The 20439-nt window shown below is 37.6% G+C and overlaps 1 protein-coding gene across 1 annotated transcript in view; it reads left to right on the top strand.

Moving 5' to 3' along the window:
- The window catches only part of IGF2R (insulin like growth factor 2 receptor), an 84697-nt gene that overhangs the window by 37512 nt on the left and 26746 nt on the right, over nt 1–20439 (top strand). Inside the window, exons 18-32 of the mRNA XM_070932619.1 lie at nt 420–585; nt 806–985; nt 3338–3439; nt 4549–4650; nt 5208–5373; nt 6689–6856; nt 7670–7813; nt 8869–9047; nt 11258–11345; nt 13429–13647; nt 14515–14648; nt 16408–16505; nt 17421–17557; nt 18425–18615; nt 19201–19327. Coding sequence (XP_070788720.1) covers nt 420–585; nt 806–985; nt 3338–3439; nt 4549–4650; nt 5208–5373; nt 6689–6856; nt 7670–7813; nt 8869–9047; nt 11258–11345; nt 13429–13647; nt 14515–14648; nt 16408–16505; nt 17421–17557; nt 18425–18615; nt 19201–19327 — 2201 coding nt within the window. The remainder of the gene's footprint in view (nt 1–419; nt 586–805; nt 986–3337; nt 3440–4548; nt 4651–5207; nt 5374–6688; nt 6857–7669; nt 7814–8868; nt 9048–11257; nt 11346–13428; nt 13648–14514; nt 14649–16407; nt 16506–17420; nt 17558–18424; nt 18616–19200; nt 19328–20439) is intronic.

Raw genomic sequence — 20439 nt, 5'->3', positions numbered from 1 at the left:
TTAAATATGTGGAATTCTCAGCTAGCAATTTTTCCAAGCCAAAAAACAACTTTATATTTTAATCTTAACACTACCTTGCATTGACCAGCAGTGCTGTCATTATGCTTAACTATCAGAGAATCAGTTTGTTGTGGAAAAATCGCTTGTTATCTTACAACTCCTAAAGGTATAGTTTTAATTGTTCATCCATCAGTATTGCTACTATTTCTGATGTGGATTAAATCTTATTTTCTCAATAGTGTGTTTTAAATCAACAATGGATAATTTCTAGTGCATTTCCATACTTATTTCAGTAGGGAAATATAGGAATACAATTACTTCTGTCTTGTTTCTGAATACATTATTGCCAACTGTAACCTTTGTTTTTTATTTTTAAAAACTGATGTATAAAGGCTTAATAATGTTTGGTCTATTTTTAGTTTATCATTATTTGGCAATGTAAAAGAAAATTGGTTTGCAATGGACAACTCTGGAGAGACTGTTCACAAAAAATACTACATAAATGTCTGCCGACCTTTGAGCCCCATCCCAGGATGTGACAGAAGAGCATCCATCTGTGAAATGACATTCAAAAGGGGCGAGAGTGTAAGTATGTCCATTGTATAGAGAGACAGAATCAAAACTAACTTTGGAGTTCTCCTTTTCTTTGTATTCCTGGGTATTTATACAATATATGGGTAAGACCTGGAGAATTTTTATAATCTTTACAGAAAGAATGTGTGCATTTCTTATTGCATTATTTTAAATATTTTTTTCTTATTATAAATGCCTTTGCTTTAAAAATATTTCATTTCTCTCATTTCAGGCTGGCTCTTCTAAAATTTCCAATAGTAACCTTGGGATTGCCTGGAAAAGTCCCATTTTTGAAGGACCTGGTAGAATCCTCCTAAATTATACTGGTGGCTCACTATGCATAAGGGCAGATGATGAGAAGTCAGAACCTTTCTCAAGCCTCATCCATCTTATTTGTGCCAAGGGCCTTCTTGTAAGTTTCTGATGGTTTGTTTGTTTGTTTATTTATTTTACGCACTGTAGGTTCATAGTGTTATGGAATTGACTGCCACTATATAAGAGTAGAAATTATAGATTTCACCTTATAGATCAGTGGTTCCCAACCATGTTTTGGCCATGCCCCATCTAAGCATCTCTAAAATCCTGATCCCCCCCCCCCGTGACATATAATTCTTCGAGTCTTGTCTATGCATATATTAAAAAGTGTTGCTAAGGTCTAGACTCCAGACACCACATATTTTCCAGACTTGCTGTGATGACAATCCACGCATGGATATTCACTTCTTGCTTTGCTAGAGACTGAGTGTAAACAATTTTTTCCGTTGGTGTAGCCATGCCCCCTGCTCCTGCTCTTCAGTCTTCACTCAGTCTAGCTGAAGAGACTTGAGTTAGATTTTTCTGATATTGTCAGTTTTTTCTTAAGGTTTATTTCTGTTGGTTTTTTGTGGATTTCTACTTTTATTAATTTCTTATTATGATCAATTGGACTTAGTTGTTTGGATTTAACAGGAAGGGCTGCGCAACGTGAATTCGAATTGCCCCCATTAAAAATCAAACTACCCCCCTGTGGGGCGTGGGCCCCACGTTGGGAACCACTGTTATAGATGAATTCTTTGATTCCTCTTGTCATATTTTATGTATTTATTAATTTTAAAAATCTATACAACCACCCATCTCACAAAACAAGTGACTCTAGGTAGCATACAATACATCTAAATAACAATAAAACACAAATGCCGTTTATTATTATTAAAAACATTAAAAACGATAAAAGCCCAACTAAAAAAATGGATCTTGAAGGGGTGTCAATAATAATGGAACTATTTTACTAGTTTGCCAGTTCTCTGGGATCGCGAGACCAGGTGCCAATCTACCTTCTGGAAAGATATTCCACAGTGTGGATGCCACAGCCTAGAAAGCCTGCCACCTAGGGCCCTCCAAATGTAGTTGAGTGAGGGAGCCTATAGCATGCCTTCTCTACTAAATCCGGTGGCACAGAAAGATGTAATTGGGGAGAAAGAGTCCTGAAATGACCCAATCCCATGCCATGTAAGGATTTAAAGGTCAAAAACAACAGCTTGAATTGGACTTGGAAAAAAACTGGCAACCAATGAAGCTCATGGAGCAGAGATGTAGCAGGTGTTCTATGAAGAACACATGTAACTGTCTGCGCTAATGCATTTTGCACTAGGTGAAGTTTCCAGATACTCTTCAAGGACAACCTGATGTAGAGTGCATTACAGTAGTCCAACAGGGAGGTGACTAGGGATGAGGGAATGTGAATAGAACTTGATCTAGGAATGAGCGCAACTGATGCACAATACAATGTTGTGTGAAGGCCCTTCTAGCCATGACTGCCACCTCCTTGTTGGTAAGAGTTGCGAGTCCACGAGGATCCCCAGATTGCACATGTGGTCTACTTCAGGCAGTATAATTCCATTGAGCAGCAAAGATGGCATAGTGATGAAATGTAGATGGATTTTACACTTGTTCAGTTAAGAGTGGAATGAATAATCTTTATATCATAATACTCCAACATATGCTTTGAAACCTTTGTGATTCATTTCATCTTCATCCAGCTGAAGTATCATTCAAGAGTGGAAATAAAGCACAACCAAAAAAAACCCTAGAATTTTCAGAAATATGAAGAACTGGAACATTTTCAAAGCACCTTAACAAGGACCACATATATGTAGTTATTATAGTATGCTAAATAATTCCCAATGTTGGGAAATCAGAACAGAGGTGGGAATAAGGTAGAGCAGGGTTGTCAAACCTGCGACCCACAGGCTGGATACGTCACATGCTGGCCACCCCCACCTCCGTTTTAGCAAAGGGGAAAAAAATTGCGATACGTCACATGATGATGTGTCGTCACAAGTTTGACCCCCCCTCCCCTGGGATAGAGCATCCAGTTAATTAAACAGGACTAATTTAACTTTTCTATCACAGATTATATTATTAAAAATGATATAACTGCAGGATGAATTATTCTAGGCTTTTCAATTTCTTCATTACTAAGTAGAAGTGATGATGGCTAAGTAAGTTCTGTGTTTTAGAGGACAGTAGAGTACATTTCGCTTCGTCTATAGGCATGCTATTTTCTAGTTGCCAAGGTACTAACCAAGTCCAACTCTGCTTAGATTTTCAGTATTGCCCAGATTGGAACACTGACCCATTTCAGATTCACTTATCTCTCATCCAGAGCAATTTCAAAATTGACATGTTGGCCTTCCAAAGTTTTGTTCCAAAATTGGCAAAATAAATATGTGTGTTTCTTTTAATATATTCCTTATCTTAACTTTTGGACCTGTTATATTTCCAGAATAGCAGCCCAAGATTTGTAGAGATGAAAGATTGTATTGCAACTTTTCTGTGGGAAACTGAAGCTGCCTGTCCAGTCACCACTACACAAGGCGAGTCTCAGGTAAGAGCAGAGCAGAACAGGCTTATACTTGCATGCTATGTGTAATAGCATGCAAGTATAAGGATCCACATATAATACATGTTATTATATATGGATCCATATATAATACATGTGAATCCTCATAATCCATCTTTTGCTTGTTGCTGTCAAATTCAGTCTGAGAAAGCTTGCATGCATTCTATAGGTGAAATCTTGTTTCATCTGCCTCTTCTTTCTTCGCCTCTGCAAAGACTAAATAATTCTAGTTTTACATTTTTACCCAGCAACTCCTTATTAATTTTCAATATGTAGAAAGGCTTCTGGGAGATGATTAAGACAGTAGAGGCAAGCGCTTGAAGCAAACAAATTTACAAAGAGCTCTAAATAGGATATTGATGTTAGAATTCACTTTTATTCAACTTCTTACAATATCTTTTTTTTAAAAATCAGATTTTCCTAGATCATCCCCTTGATCCGTGATGGTGAACCTATGGCACGTGTGCCACAGGTGGCACGCAGAGCCATATTGGTGGGCCCGTGAGCTCAGCTCGGGCCAGCTGGTTTTCAGGCCTTCTGGGTCACCCATAAGTCGGCAAACGGGCTGTTTCTGTCCTCTAGAGGGCCTCTGGGGGGGTGGGGAAGGCCGTTTTTGCCCTCCCCAGGCTCCTAGAGAGGCTCTGGAGCCTGGGGAGATCACATGCCAAAAGCGTGGGGAGCATAGAATTATGGGTGTGGGCACACGACCCCCCCACTTTTGGCACACGATGGCAAAAAGGTTAGCCATCACTGCCCTAGATCATTTCCTAGATCAATTTTATTGGGACAAACTTTAAAGTCTGTTTTTTTAAAAATTTCCAAGGAAGATTTGAGACACAAATGGCATAACCCTTAAACCTTGTATGTGATTTGGTACTAACACTGCTGTAGATAGAGGGCATTTTTGTAAATATTACTAACCTTACTTTACTTGATATTTGACTTTGACTTTCAACAAGATAAATATCCTGAATATAAATAGTTTTGAACTTACCTCTAGATAATCATAATCATATGGTAGATACTACTTCCTTGTCTCTTTATTTTTAAGGCTGAAAATGTTTTAAGTTTATGAATTGTGTCTTTCCCTCCAGAGCTGCTCTGTAAAAGACCCAAACACTGGATTTCTATATAACCTGGAACCATTAGCTTTGGAAAAAGCATACGTTGTTGAAGGAATTAAAAAGAGCTACATGGTAATAATTTTCGTTTCTAATTCTTACGGTTTTTCTGAAGTGAGTTAATAAATCAGTGTGCTTTCTTGAAGGAAGTATAGAAAACACTCAGAACCATATCTTGTGCATTGTAAAAAGAATTCCTGATAATAGTAATGTTAATAAACAGCAAATACCGTAAATATACTGTGAGCTACACACTGGGAAAAGCTCTAGCCCAAGAACTGAACAAATGATTTATATGCAGGATTTAGTAGTTAAAGATTAAAGACAGGTCATTTAAATCCTTCAAAGCTGCTATGAAACAGAACAGAAAATACTGAGTTATGATTTAGATGAGTTAGTTATATGGGCTAGTTAGAAGGGTAAAAGGCAACTTACAAAGTTGTTACTGTGAAATTAGAATTTTTCATGTCAAAATCAAAGCTTACATTTATATTCTCTATCACTTTGGCTGAGCTAAAAACCTTGTAAAGATAACATGAATAAAACGGGAGGCTGCAATTACTAAGTGTGGTCTTGATAATCATGTCCATCAAATAGTAGAAAACTAACATTGATTGTGTTCAATCTTTTAGGTAAGTATCTGTAGACCAGCCAAGGAATGTGGGCCTATTCATGGTACTGAAGTTGATGATTCAATTGGTGGGTGTGAAACAGAAGATCTGGAACACATTCGCTTGGTGAAATTGAACAAAACTCTTCAATTGTCTACAGAAGGATATCTGTCACTTACTTATAGAGGTAAAGGGAGTGTGGCTTACTTTGTAAATGTTTGCCTTCCAATATAGTCATTACATGTTTTTGAGAGGTAATATTTAGTCATTATACAGTGCTCACCCCCTCATCCAAACAGGCTTTATTCTGCAATCTGTGGTTCCTAGAGCTCATATCTAGAGAAACACCTATTATTGTTAATTCAAAGGAAAGTAAAGAGTCAATGCATAATGTACAGCTTGTTGGCTATTGCCTTAGAAATTGTATATTCTTGCCCACCTTCTGAATTCACAGACATAAAGGTTTAATGTTTCTCCACATTCCTGTTAAAAAAAAAAAAAGAGTTTGGAGCTTAAAAATCTGGAGATGTGGAATTCAAGATATATAAAAAAAGCCCAGTAAGAGAGATTGTAGAAAATGTTCTTTGCTTAAAGGGTATAATTTATCTCCATCATACTTTAATATTTTCTCTTTCTTTAACCTATGCTAGTGAATGTATCCTGACTCGGTCATGTAAACGACATTTTATTTTTTTTAAAAGTACATGCTGAACTTGGGTGAAAGTCTTTCCCTTGCCATCCCTGAAAACCATCATATTTCTCCTTACATTTAACTGTATTGTTCTTGTGGGTTGTTGTTGGTTTTTTTGTTTTTTGCTCTTATTACTGTCTGATGTTCCAATGTGTGCAGATTTAAAGGAACAACATATACTTTAGTCCTTGTTCAGCAATCACTTGTTCAGTGACTGAAGTTATGATGGTGCTGAACAACAAAATTTATGGCTAATCCGTGTAGTTGTGGCTGTTGTAGTGTCCTCAAGGTCATGTGATAGAGCAAGGTGAATGTTTGGCAACTGGCTCACAATTACAACCTTGAAGTGTCCGTCACTTGATTGCTATTTGCTGCGTTTATTACTGTTTTCTGACAAGCAAAACCAATAGGGAAATCAGCAGGAGGTTGCAAATGACAATCCTGCGATGTTATGCCTAAGTGAGATTTGTCTAACAATAGCACTTAGACTTATATACTGCTTCACAGTGCTTTACAGCCCTCTCTAAGCGGTTTACAGAGTCAGCATATTGCCCCCAACAGTCTGTTCCTCATTTTACCCACCTTGGAAGGATGGAAGGCTGAGTCAACCTTGAGCCGGTGAGATTCAGACTGCTGAATTGCAGCCAGCAGTCAGCAGAAGTAGTTTTCAGTACTCTATTCTAACCACTGCCCCACCACGACAGCAACTCAGACTTGGCAATGGAATTCCCAGCTCCAAGTACTGTAGTTTACCACTACCTGAAAAGAGTTGGAGAATACTTTGTCTTGACGTTTTATGTTCATTCTTCAGGGCCCAATGACAGTTTTATCATCACTTTTACTTGTAATCGGTCCTATCCTGGAGAACTCAAATTTGTACATGAAGAAATGGATTCTGCAAGAAATATTCATAATACTTACTTTAACTTCTACACGGCGTTAGCCTGCCCACCTGTTCCAGTTGATTGCCAAGTCACTGGTAAGTAAACTAGAAAAGGTAAATTTTCCATGTCAGGCACTAAGTGCCTTTATATATGTTTTTCCCCCCTACATTCAAATAGTAGGTAATGGAATTTCAGAGTTATGGACATCCGTATATTGTTATTTTCTAGAATCCAAAGATCGTTCAAGTGGAACATGGTTTAAAAGATGTAGAATTTAAGAAATTCTGAGTTCACATGTAGAGTGACTTCATTACCCTTCCACAGAAGGCATGAACTGCTTTTAAACATATTAGTAGTATAATCTTTGATTTTGAGGTGCTAGTCATTTTGTTCTTGTTCTATTTAGTAATTATTTTTTATTATACTACAAATCGTCTCTTTTACCTAAGGTACTGTAGTGGTTTTTCTTGTAAATTATGTTTAAAAAGAAAGAAGAAACCTTTTAAGAGGTTTTTGTTGATTTAATACTGCAAAGGTATTTTTAGGTGAAAATTTAAAACGCTCAGTCACTTTAAAAATTATTTTTTTAAATGTAGGAGGTCCAGAATTTATATTTATATTATTTACACATTCACATGCACACACTCATACATACATTTTTGTTTATTTCTTGAGATGTGCTTGAATATTTGATATAAAGATACTGGGAAGTTAAGTATAGTGAAGCACCCAACATTTATCTGTAGAATCTTCTGATTTCATAATGCATATTTTGTTTTAATATTATTTTATTACTTTGCTCTTCAAATGTCAGGCTTGGATAACTAACCTGTTGGAAATTGGGGTCTGACTTGGATAAGGAGGATTTGATTTAATCAAGCATTTCCAGTTCCTGCTTGTGTTTTCAGATTCTGATGGCAATGAATACGATCTGAGTGACTTGAGCAGAGACCATGAACCCTGGATTGCCCTGGATACAACAACAGATGCCAAAAAAAGAACTTTCTATCTCAATGTTTGCAGGCCACTTCCCTATATACCTGGATGTCCAGGTAAGTATCTTGGGTTAACTAATGATGTAGGTTTGAGCTCCCAGTGCTTAGAATCCAAATGAGCAGACATGGTTGAACAGACTACAGGGATAAGGTTCAGGCAATAGGTTGAATCAGGAATCTGCATCTGGTTATTCATGAGCTGCAAGCTTCTCCCCAGTTGTAATTTTGTTACTCTTTATTGAATTGAATTGATTGATTGATTGATTGATTATATACCATCAAGTCACTGTCAATTCTTAAGTGATTACATAGATAAATTTTCTCCATGATGATTTATCCCTAACCTGGTCTTTCATGTCTTCTGATGGTGCACTCGTCATCACCTTAAGTCAGGGCTGTCAAACTCGCGGTCCATGGGCCGGATGTGTCACGCGTTGGCCACACCCATGCCTGGTTTAGCAAAGGGGGGAAAAGCCCCGATATATCACGTGACGCAGCTGTGACGACGCAAGTTTGACACCCCTGCTTTAACTGAATCCATTCGCCATGGCTTTTGGTCCTTCTCTTTTTCTCTTTTCTTTCATCTTTCCCAACATTGTGGTGACTTCATTTGCCAATCATATTAATCAAAACTAAATAAACAGTTTTGCCACATTTCTTATGTAAACCTGTCAATAGTTTATTTGTTTAAGGACCTTCAAATGATTTAAAAAATTGACTGAACTTTTTCTAAAAGCCTTTTAAACTGGCTTATTCTTCTATCTTTGTCAGCTTGAATTCTAATGTTGGAATGTATATTATAATTGGGGAGAATAGCAATTATCAGCTCGATGCTTGGGTAAGGTAAAGATAGAAATAATAGTTTTAAACCAATTTTAATTTTTTTAACAAAAAGACAACTGTAAAAATAAGGGAAGTAAAGAAAAATCCTTGTATATCAGCAAAGTCATATAGAGTTTATATTTAACTAGCCCATCATCAGTTCAGATATGATTAACTTAAGAAAAGGAGAAAATAATGTTAAATTACTGTAAGCCCTTCTTAAAAAGAATGAATGCAACCCTTTTTGGAAAACATAAACATCTATTTTGAAATGTGTCTTTTGGCTACAGCTGGCATACTGGGAGCTTGTGTGAAATATGCTGATAAAAGCCAAAATCTTGGTGTTATTCAAATAAGTCCTCAGGCTGCCACCGATGGATCCCTTACTATTGTGTATTTAAGTGGAGACATATGCAAAGATAAACTACAGTACTCAACCCGGATAATTTTCCAGTGTGATCAAGCTATGGTAAGTTCATGTTTGGGCAGTTTTTTTCAAACTTGGCAACTTTAAGATGTGTGGTATCCCAGAATTCCAAAGCCAGCCTACTGAGTTGAAATCTATACATCTTAAACTTGCCAGGTTTGAAAAACATTATGTACTGTATATGCAAAATCAAGTACCGTGATGGCGAACCTATGGCACGCGTGCCCAAAGTGGCATGCAGAGCCATATTGCCTGGCACGTGCGGCATCGCCCATTCCTCTTCCAGGTTTCTGGCATGCATGCGCAGGTGACAATGAGCCGGCCCTTGTGAGTGTGGCAGTGCCAGAAACCAGAAGAGTTCGTCTTCCATTTTCCAGCATGAGCATGCGCCCCGGCCAGCTGATCGGCGCATGCAAGGGCAGTAACCGGAAGACTTGCTGGTTGAAACCAAAAGTACTTTATCCAGCGCACGCATGCCCACTGGGCAGTTCCTCTTCCTGGTCACTGCCCTGATGTGCTTCCTTTTTGGCACTCTGTGCAGTGAGCATTCATGTGTGCTCCTTTTTCGGCACTCTGTGCCGAAAAGGTTCGCCATCACTGGTCTAGTATCTAGATGCCATAACACGATTGCTTTTTGAAACCTTGCAGGCTGGAATTATATCTGTCATTCATATCTTTTTCCAACTTGTTTGTATTGTTGCAGCATTCTTTATCCTAGTGTGTCATGAAGCTTAGGAATTCTGTTCCTTTAAAAATATATATCAAATAATTGTGCATAGGTGCATTTTTCAAGACTTCATTTTTTCTAACCTCAAAGGCTTTGGTTGGAAGAAACTTGAGTGTACAGCTGCACATTATCCCTTTCCCAGATGGCTTCTTGGGATACTGTCATGGCTCCGTTAGAGCAGTCTTTAACATCCTTCCCCCACCTTCCTCTACACCTGAAGAGAATCAGGGACTCCAAAAGTAATAACATACTGTACCTGTGTCATATGATTGTGTGTAGTTGATTTGGGTGGAATAGCTTCACAAACTTCCTTCTGCTTCTAAAGATGTAAAAATAAATTTAGAAGAACTAATCAATGGATGCTTCCTATTTGAAATCTAAATAGGAAGGACACTAAAATAGGACACTAAATTTTAAGTAAAAATAAAGTAAAAGGCTCTGTTTTTTCTCATTATTTAAAAATGACTATTTCACATTGAGCAGTACATACTGCTCAATTTGAACATTCATTTCCATTTTTCCACTTCAGAGAGAGCCTCAGGGGATGTGACCAATATAGGTTGATGGGAAGTTTATTCATTTAGGCTTAAAAAGCTTTAAGTTAAGTCTGATGACTTGCCTGACAGTTCAGCATCTTAGCCTTCCCTCCCTCCCTCCCTGCACCAAAACTTGATGGTGTGATCTACAGAGGCAGTATGGATAAGAGTTGCAATTCAAATCACTTGCTTAATTATTATTGTTTATTGTGCATTTGAATGAAGTTGGAGCTAAGCTAACAGAGGCAGAGGGAAAAATGAAGAAAAACAATATAGGAAAGATTGGTAGAGACAATGTAGACAGTAGATAGATACCGTAGGTGTTTAGATATGTGTTTGAAAACCTGGCTCTGCTGACTCATTTGGGCTCACAGATCCTCTTGGGATGGGTCAGCGCCTTGAAGGACCTCCCCCTCTTTTTAACTTTTATTATTTTATTCCTATTTTAACTACCCCCTATGGGACCAAAATATTTATATGGTTTTTTTATGTTTTAATTGTAGAACAACCAGAATTACTGTGTGAGTAAGATGGGCAGTCTCCAAATTTGATAAATAAATATACTCTATCAATACTCTAAAGAAGCCAGTGTATTATGAGAACAAAGGCTGCTTCCATAGGTTACAAAAACAGCCAGTATGTGATGAAATGTCTGCAAATTGAGAATCATGTCACCTCCCCCACAATCATTACTGTGATTCTGCTGCGAACATATTTAAAATGGGGATAAAGCTAAACACATTTTCCCACAACATAGATTATATCTGTTATGTGGCAATACTGGTTGGTTCTCCTGTTGGGTTGTAAAGTGATAGGTCAAAAATGAAATTCTCAGGTTTTCAGGTTTTTGTTTTTGTTTTTACAAATGAAATTTGAATAGAATGGATTGCCAATGAATCAGAAAATGGTGATTTAGTAGCATATAGGAGAATCAGAAGTCCATTCATGAATGCATGAAACTTGTCAAACCATTCATCTTTATGTTTAAGGGATCACCAGTGTTTCAATATGAAAAGGACTGTGAGTTTGTGTTTCTCTGGAGAACACTAGCAGCTTGCCCTGTGCACAGAGCAGAAGGTAAGTATGTGCACTTAAAAGAGTTTTGTTCTTCAATCTGTATATCTAAAACTTGTGAATACGTTTATATCAGGGATGAAATGCTCCCGGTTCGGACCGGATCGCCCGATCTGGTAGCAATGGAGGCAGGTGGTTTGGAGAACCGGTAGCAAAAATCTCTGCCCTCCCCCCCTCCATGCCCAGCTGAGCCGCACAATCATCAGAGGCTTTTTTTTTAACTTTTAAAAGCATTTTTTCTACAACCTTTTCGGCTGAAAAAATGCTTTTAAAAGTAAAAAAAAAAAAGCCTCTTATGATTACGCAGCTCAGTTGGGTTCATCAAAGGCTTTTAAAAGGAAAAAAGCCTCTGCCGATCAGGCAACTCAGCTGGGATCGTCAGAGCCTTTTGAAAGCATTTTTTTACAACCTCTTCACCGAAGAGGTTGTAGAAAAAATGGTTTTAAAAGTTAAAAAAAAAAAAAAAAGGCCACGCCCACACAGTTACATTACCCCCCCTCACCAAACCACCTCCACAGAACCGGTAGTAACAAATTTTAGATTTCACCACTGGTTTATATTTAATATGCCAGTTGAAAGGCAGGTATTATCTTGAACTTCAATGTCCTGTCAGTTCTTTTCTAATTTGTGTATAACAGAAATCTTAACTTCCAAATATGTCATATAGGAGCATTATGATTATGCATATACATTCCAACTCCAAAATTGTTATCGTTACAACTGCTAATATTAACTATTTTTTAATTTAATGTAAATTAAATAAAAAGTTGTTATTGACCTAATTCTACCTTTTAGTTTTTGGAATTGGAGCCTTCAGTATTTGTTATAAACCAGAGATAGGCTTTGGACCAGAAGAGATTGTCTTACTTTTTGTATGTTTGTGATATGCATGTAATATGAGCCTTGATAGTACAGTGGTCTAAGCACCCTGTTATTAACACAGCTGCCTGCAATTTACTACTGGTTCGAATCTCTCCAAGGCTCAAGGTTGACTCAGCCTTCCATCCTTTCTAAGGTAGGTGAAATGAGGACCCAGTTTGTGGGGGCAATAAGCTGACTTTGTATAAATATACAAAAGTATGAAGGCTATTGCTTAATGCATTGTAAGCCGCCCTGAGTCTCCGGAGAAGGGCGGCATATAAATCAAATTAAAAATAAAAAAATAAATCAATAAAAATAATATATTCAGAAAACAGGTGATTCAGGTGTTTTTGGAACAGAAGTATTGTGTAACTAAAAATTGTCTGTACTGTTAGTTTTAATATTTTTAATTATATACTGTAAAATATATAGGAAAAAGGAAGGATTTGTGAAGAAAAATAAAATACATAAAATGTTTAATTTTTAATTCTCTTTAGAAGTGTGGAGTCATTTGTTACATCTTGTATATTCTTTAGTTTGCTTTTTAGTGATACCCCTTGGCCATATAGTTTCAGAGTGAGGAGATGAAGGAAAAAACAAGAGTAGTCATTAAGGGAAGGTATTGGAAAGGAAGTTGATGGTACATAGGCATGCAAATATGAAACAGAGAAAGTGGGGCAGGATGCATCAGCCTTACCTCATAACTTGCGTCATAAGACCTGCCTGTTTTTTGTGCTCAAAAACCTGGAACAATCAAGCGGTTCCAAGTTTAATTCAGACAACCTGCATCATACCTAGAATGGTTCAGCTATATAGGAATAGTACTTAAATCTCTCTCTCTAAGTGGTTTACAATAGTCAGCATATACTGCCCCCAACAATCTGCATCCTCATTCAGTCTTGGAAGAATGGAGGGCTGAGTCAACCTTAGGGTCGAACTCCAGACTGTGGGCACAGAGGCAGCCTACAATTCTGCATTCAAACCGCTGCGCCACCTTGGCTCCATATTTCTTTGTGGCTTTTTTTTTTTTTTTGCTTTTGATACTTGCATTGGATAATCTATTACTGTGAAAGCAGTTTTAATGATAGTCAATTTGCTTTACAAAAATTTGTACACTGGAATTTCTGTTTAATTTGCTGAAAGAAAGTTAAGTGATAACTGTATGTCATTCTACAGCATTAGATCATAATTTTTTCCCTTGTGGCTTTGGTTTTTTTTTTTTAAGGTGAGAACTGTCAAGTGAAAGATCCAAGATATAGTTATGTATATAACTTGTCACCACTTCGTGGGAATGACATTAAAGTCAGCACCGAAGAATATGACTACTACTTTAGAATTTGTGATGGGTTAAGAACAGGGCTTTGCAAACAATCAAGCAACAATGAAGATGTTGTGTCATCATGTCAAATTAAAAAACAAGACCCACGTGTTAAAAAAATAGCAGGTAAGGTCATTCTCAGATTGTTGCCTTGATTTGTTATCCAAACAAATGTCGTCATAGAACTTTTCTTGAATCTCCATTAGTGATATTACTCTAGCTAACTTGAGCCAGCAGTCCTCTGGGTGTGCTAATAATTCCATGTGATTACAATAGGCCAACTAAGATGAAACTCTTTGCTGCTGATTGTTAATGTCCTTTCCCCCTGTACCCTCACAGAATTTTAAATTCAACTGAAAGCACTGTGGACTTCTTAATTTCTGTACATTTTTATAAACATGCAAATCTATATGTACAGTATATAAATGCATATACTTGTCAGTTTATGTATCTTAGGTACACTTTTATTTGCTAATTTTTATCTTTACATCTTATGCCACTAAATAATTTCCATTCTCTTTTTGTGTGATAAAGTAAAAGTAATTAGACCACAGGCAGGATGCCTGGACGCTCTGCAGCAGAACAGGCAATGGGATGCCATCCACATTGTAAGGGCCCCCCCAGAGTCATTGAGATACGGATGGCTATAGACGTGGAATAAATAAAACCTCTCCATGTGGGTACTCCCTTGTTGCAGGGATGGGTCTTGAACAAATGATATGCAGGAAATAGTTTGCGTGACTGCTCAACTTAATGTAAAGACTAGCATTGGAAGTTTTAGTAGGGTATTGTATGCTGTGATTAAAACTGGATTGTTAAGCTTCCATTCTCTTCTCCCAGAAACATAACTATGTTAGTTTTTTTGATACAACTCTAAGAATCTTCTTCCAGATAAGGACAGCTCATTCTCTCTCTGCACACATATGCTTAAAACTTTAATACATTTTCAATAGGTTTCTCTTAATATTTTGTCATATACATTTCTGTAACTAGGTTTGCAGACTGAAAAACTGACATATGAAAATGGATTGCTTAAGATAAACTACACTGGTGGGGACATATGTCACAAGGTGTTTAACAGATCAACAGCCATATTTTTCTACTGTGATCCTAATCCTAATTTGCAGGTAAGGGGTCTTGGGGACTTTAGTCTGTTCCAGAATAATTAAATGTGGCTTGGCAGTTGTCTAAACTTGGAAAGAGAAAGAAGCTCTGTATAGATCATACAAAAATTAAATGCAGTGAGAGATTAGAGTTGCATAATCCCGAGAACTGCCTATTAGATAACATGTTTATTAAGGACAAAGGTATATACTGAGTCCTCAGATGCAAATGAAGCTGCTAATGATCAAGGACAATCCCTTTTTTGCATTGTGTCAGAAGGGAAAATATTAAATATATGTAATTTCACCATTTAATTAATTTTAATTTTAGTTAAGTTTAAAGAAAATCATATGTAGCTTTTGTCCAGGCCTAACCCTAACCCTAACCCTATTCATTGCTTTGTCCTCTGCAGTGCTTCTCTTAAAGAATTACCCTGCTTGAAGGACATAAGACTGGACTGATGGGGTTTTGATTTTTAATGTATTTAATATGCTTTTAATATGTATTTTAACATGTTTCTTACTTGGATTGAGATTGTATATCTTAATTGTTGTGAGCCGCCCTGAGTCCTATGGAGATAGGGCGGCATATAAATCTAATTAAAATAAATAAAATAAATAAATAAGATATATAAATTCTTGCCATGTCACTGTCATTTCTTTTTCATTAATTTTGTGCTGTCACTTATTTATATATGTTCTGATTCTTTTATTGAAGAAAGCCTGATAAATGGCATGGAAATAAAAAAAAATGTTGAAATTGCAATAGCTTAAAGCAGGCATCTCCAACCTGCAGCCCTCGGGCCACAGCCAGCAACGCAGCCCCACAAGATCATAAACTTTTACCCTTATGTGTGTTTGTATATATATTAACTATATATTTATATGTGACCCAATTTAATTCGTCTTCACTCAATATGGACCAGGCAAGCCGAAACGTTCGAGATGCCTGTTTTAAAGGAAGAGGCTGTTGTGGCCTGTTGGCCGCCGGCCCCTCCAGCAGTTGAATCAGAAGAGGAGGAGAAGGCATGGGAGTCAGTGTCAGCATCAAGGCAACCTGAGAGTTCCAAGGGGAAAGAGGGAATGGAGCTGGCAGAGAGAGAGAGAGAAAGAGAGAGAGAGGCAGAGGCAGAGGCAGAGCCATCAGCCCTCAGCCCTCAGATGGAGAGTCAACAGCCCCTAGGTCTGGAGGTGGCTAATGAGGAAGAGGAGGAACAGCTGGGTCCAGTGCCTGACACACAGATGCGTGGAAGGCAGAGAAGAGGAGAGTAGTGGAAATCCGTGGCCCAATCCTTGGGAAGGAAGAGCCACCGCTGTTTGTGAAGCCCCACCTTAGCTCTGGGGATAAAAGGTAGGGGGCGGAGATGAATAGTTGTGGCAGACAACTATTCATCTTCTGGCTGGACAGACTTGTTAGCCTGCATTGAGAGAGAAACTATTTGCCAGGGCTGCTGGCGCTCCTAATAAAGGAATCTTTTGAGTTAACTTCAGACGGTTTGTCGTGTTTGGGGAGATGGGTCAGAACAGAGGCTCTGTCAAAGGATTGGTTCGTTTGATGATAGATTGCTAAGACTTTCTAGGTTTACAGTGGGAAGAGTCCAGCCCATGTTTCTGGCCTTGCCTTCTTTCTTCCACTCTTCAGTCTTGGAATTACTCCCTTGTGCAAAAGAGCTTGAGGATCCACTTCCAAATTTCCATCCATGATTTAATATTTTTAGCTGTGATGCTGATGTGGTCTAGACTCTAGAATATGCAATAGTTTTTTTTTTATCTATTTCCATAGCCAGTATTTCTGAAGGAAACCGAAGATTGCACCTATATGTTTGAATGGCACACTCCTTTTGCCTGCCCACCTGCCAAATCTGTTGAATGCTCCTATAAGTAAGTTGTCTTTCCCCAGAGTGTTTTTAGGATTTTCTGTTTTATTGATCTATTGCTTAATCCATACCAGATATAAGATTTGCTGTGACATTCTGAGAACATGAGTTTTCCTCTTCTGTAACTGTAGCCTTACTTGTACATGAGCAGCATTTGAGTGCTGTCAAGGTAAAATTGTGTGGTCTAACTCAAACAAAAGAGGAATTAATTAAAGTAATTAATTACTTTAATATTACAATATTACAATAATTACAAATTTTGAAAAATAGAGACAAATGCTAGTATATGTTTAAGTCTTTTCTTGCAATATTCCAATATGCCTGTCAGAGTTGTAGGCTAAGATTAATAGCAATAGCAATAGCAATAAGACTTATATACCGCTTCACAGTGCTTTACAGCCCTCTCTAAGTGGTTTACAGAGTCAGCATATTGACCCCAACAATTTGGATCCCCATTTTACCCACCTTGGAAGGATGGAAGGCTGAATCAACCTTGAGCCTGGTGAGATTCAAACTGCCAAATTGCAGTCAGCTGGCAGTCAGCAGAAGTAGCCTGCAGTAATGCATTCTAACTGCTGCGCCATCATGGCTCAATTTTCCAAATTTCCCAATTTTCTCCTGCAGGCAGCTGTGCTTGCCAAGAAACTGGGGACAAATCTTGGGCTTTGGATCGCAGTCTATTTTAGCCCTAATGCTCCAGTGTGCAGTTTGGATGATGGACAACATTGGATGTCAGTAGTGCATTAGAATTGCTTTATGCGGTTAGAGAGGAATTCAAAAGAATTGTGCATACATTCAAAATTTATGTAAATACGATTGTTTTGAATATTTCACTTGGATTTTTGTAATAAAAGTTGTCTACATCTTGAATATATTTACTCTGTTCAGTTATCATTAAATGTTTTTTTCTTGTATGTAGAGATAGTGATGGCTATTCCTATGATCTCTCTCCTCTGACCCAACAAAAGAAAAACTGGGAGGCTATTTCAAAGACTAGCTCTTCACAGAAATACTACATCAATGTTTGTAGATCATTAGTACCTCATGTTGGAGCTGGTAAGAATTGGGGGAAGTGTATGCTATTTACTCAGACGTTTTATAGGAGGTTGAATGTGCCACCAGATTCTGAACAAAATAATTCAGTATCTTTGTGGTGAGTCATTTTGCTCAAGTTAAATCTAGCCTTTTATGCCTGATTTGCCATCTATCTGCTGGTAAATTCCTATCTGTGTTAATGAATAAAATTTCATTATCAGTTATACAAATCTGGACAATGAAATAGTCGCCAGCAGACTGTAAGCTTGGTGCCACGCTATTGGATCAAGCTAGGACTTGGGCAGCTGAGACTGGGATGGGATGGCTGCAACTTTGTGCCAGGTTGCTGGAGCAGCTGATGCTCCCTGAGTCGTGATGCCCCAAGAAACCCCTGAGTTGAGTGGCCCTGGGGCTCTTTACTGTACCACAAGGCACAGTGCAGGAAAGCCAGAAGGGCAAAGATGGGAAAAATGGGGATAGTTGAAGGGAAGTCATTCCCTTATCTTGGAAAAATTGAGGCTTAGGTCTGGGAAAGGACCAAGCCTAGAATGGCTTGGATATGGTGGGTCCTTGGCTAATGATGGCAATTGGGGGGGGGGGGGGGGGGGGCTAGCAGGATTGCTGTTGCTATTTGATGTAGTCATGTGACATTGCATTTTCTGACTGCGTCACTTAGCGATCTAAATTCTGGTCCAAATCACTGGTGTAACTCGAGGATTATGCTGAGTATGTATTAAGGGAAGTTGGAATGGAAAAAGAAAAACATGGTTTTAAAACAGGATGAAGAAACATCACTAGCTTGCACTATGCTAAATATGTATATATTTATCCATACTAAATTACTTTTGTTTTCTTACTGAGTTTTTTTTGTTGTTGTTCCATATTTAGATTTTTGTCCCCCAGATGCTGCAGCCTGCCTAATGAATGGTTCTAAGTATATAAGCTTAGGTGAAGTGTCTGAGGGGCTGAGATGGGAAAATGGTGTTTTTGTTCTTAAATATATAAATGGTGAGAAGTGTGAAGACCATATCCGGAAGAAATCTGCAATCATCCATTTCAAATGTGATGAAAAGAAAGATGTAAGTATGTTTCATTTATTGAGGGCTTGATGAAAACATTTCATAGGCTCCTATGAAAATATCATAGAATTAGAATCCTAATTCTTATTTGGATCTCATTTTCATAAATTTGCCTCTACATGGAATAAAATTCATCTTTTCATTTCTTAGGAGGAAACAGTTATTTAGCTACAGCTATTTGGGTATAGTAGCAAGATAGCAGATAACCAGTATTTACTGTAAGAAAAAAAACAAAAAGAAGTTTTCTGCTTCAAAAAACTTTTATAAGTAATAATAGGCAAACTGGTATCTTCCAGAAATTTAGACCATTGCTTCCAAAATTCCTGACCGTTGGTTATACTGATGTAATAATGCTTTAAAGTATGTGGAGATCATCTCCATACCTGTCTTGAAATGTAAATTCATTAGCATTATCCAGTTAATATTAGTCACAATTTTTATGTGACCGCTGAAAAAAGATGAACTGATCCCAGCTTGCCATGTTTTCATTATTTTTCTAAGTGGAAAAGTTGTTTCTTGAATACTGAGAAAACCATTGTCTATCAGCTTTGCATGTACTCATATTCTCCTTTTTTTATCTGCCAGAATTCCAATCCAGAATTGGTAACAGCCCATATGGATTGTGAATATAATTTTATGTGGTATACAGCTGCTGCATGTCCTCTGAAAAGCAATATGCACAATAATTGCACTGTGTCTAACCCTCGTACAGGTAATATTTTTCTCTAAATGCGGGTTGACTAAATGTAATAAGTAAGTAGAAAAGAGGACTGGAGTTGACATCTAATGCCATAGAAATGTCTCAGGATATGGAACAAGCAGTTCATGCTAGAAAATGCTCAATGTTTTTTCAAATGTTAACTGAACTGAAGCAGTTTGCCCTGAAGGAATGGGCCATAATTCCCATGTAGTCACACAAAATCTTGATCACTAAGTACCAAAAGTGTTTGGTTGCAGTTGTTACAGCCAAAGATAGAACAATTAGTTACTGAATCTAGTGAGGTGATTTGTTTTCTTTTTGGCATATTGCATGTTGGTTGCATTAATAAATTTGGGAGAGGTTCATTGAGACCCATAGAAAGCTCTGACAACATTCATTGACAAAGATAGACAAAAGGTTAAGAAATCCAAAAGGAAGCAAGTGCTTTTTTACAGAACTAGACTTGTTACCTTCCCATCTAGAAAAATTATACTTTTTTCTGTCCTGTAATTCTGTTAGCATAATCCCCATATTCCTCATCTTTACCAGCAAGGAAGTTGCCCTCTGGTCTATATACCCATATGCCTCTTGGTATTTCTTAGTTCCACTTTCTCTCCATATTTGGTAAATGCTGCTTTCCTTTCCCTATATATTTTGTTCTGTAGTGTTTAGTTGAGAATACTTTAGAACTAGCGTTTGACTGATTTATGACAACAATACACATATTAATCAATATCTCTTTTAATGAAGTAGATTACTGCCCTATTATTATTTTTTTATATATTAAAGCCTTTTCCTTTTAACTTGATTGAGATGAATGTTCCCCATTCCTCATTCCTTTTATGGTAATGGTATTTTTTTCCCAAGTCATTTTTTTCTTCAAGTAATGAATTGATTACAGCTGTGCAAAATCTTCAGATGTGTGCTTTATAAATTAAAGTACTTCCTTGAAGCTACTTGCACTGCATTACAGCTACTGCTGTCTCAGAGTGAAGCAAAGGGATCTAAATTCCAGCAATTACACATTTAAATGTTCATTGATCTCTCTCTCTCTCTCTTTCTCTCTCTCTCTCTCTCTCTCTCTCTCTCTCTCTCTCTCTCTCTCTCTCTCCCTCCCTCCCTCC

The sequence above is a fragment of the Pituophis catenifer genome, unplaced genomic scaffold (assembly GCF_029215685.1).
Source record: "Pituophis catenifer annectens isolate HBS135680 unplaced genomic scaffold, rPitCat1.0.hap2 SCAF_1, whole genome shotgun sequence".
Classification (NCBI taxonomy): Eukaryota; Metazoa; Chordata; class Lepidosauria; order Squamata; family Colubridae; genus Pituophis; species Pituophis catenifer.
Note: the sequence above shows the minus strand (reverse complement) of the source record. Positions and strands in the feature narration are given on the sequence as shown.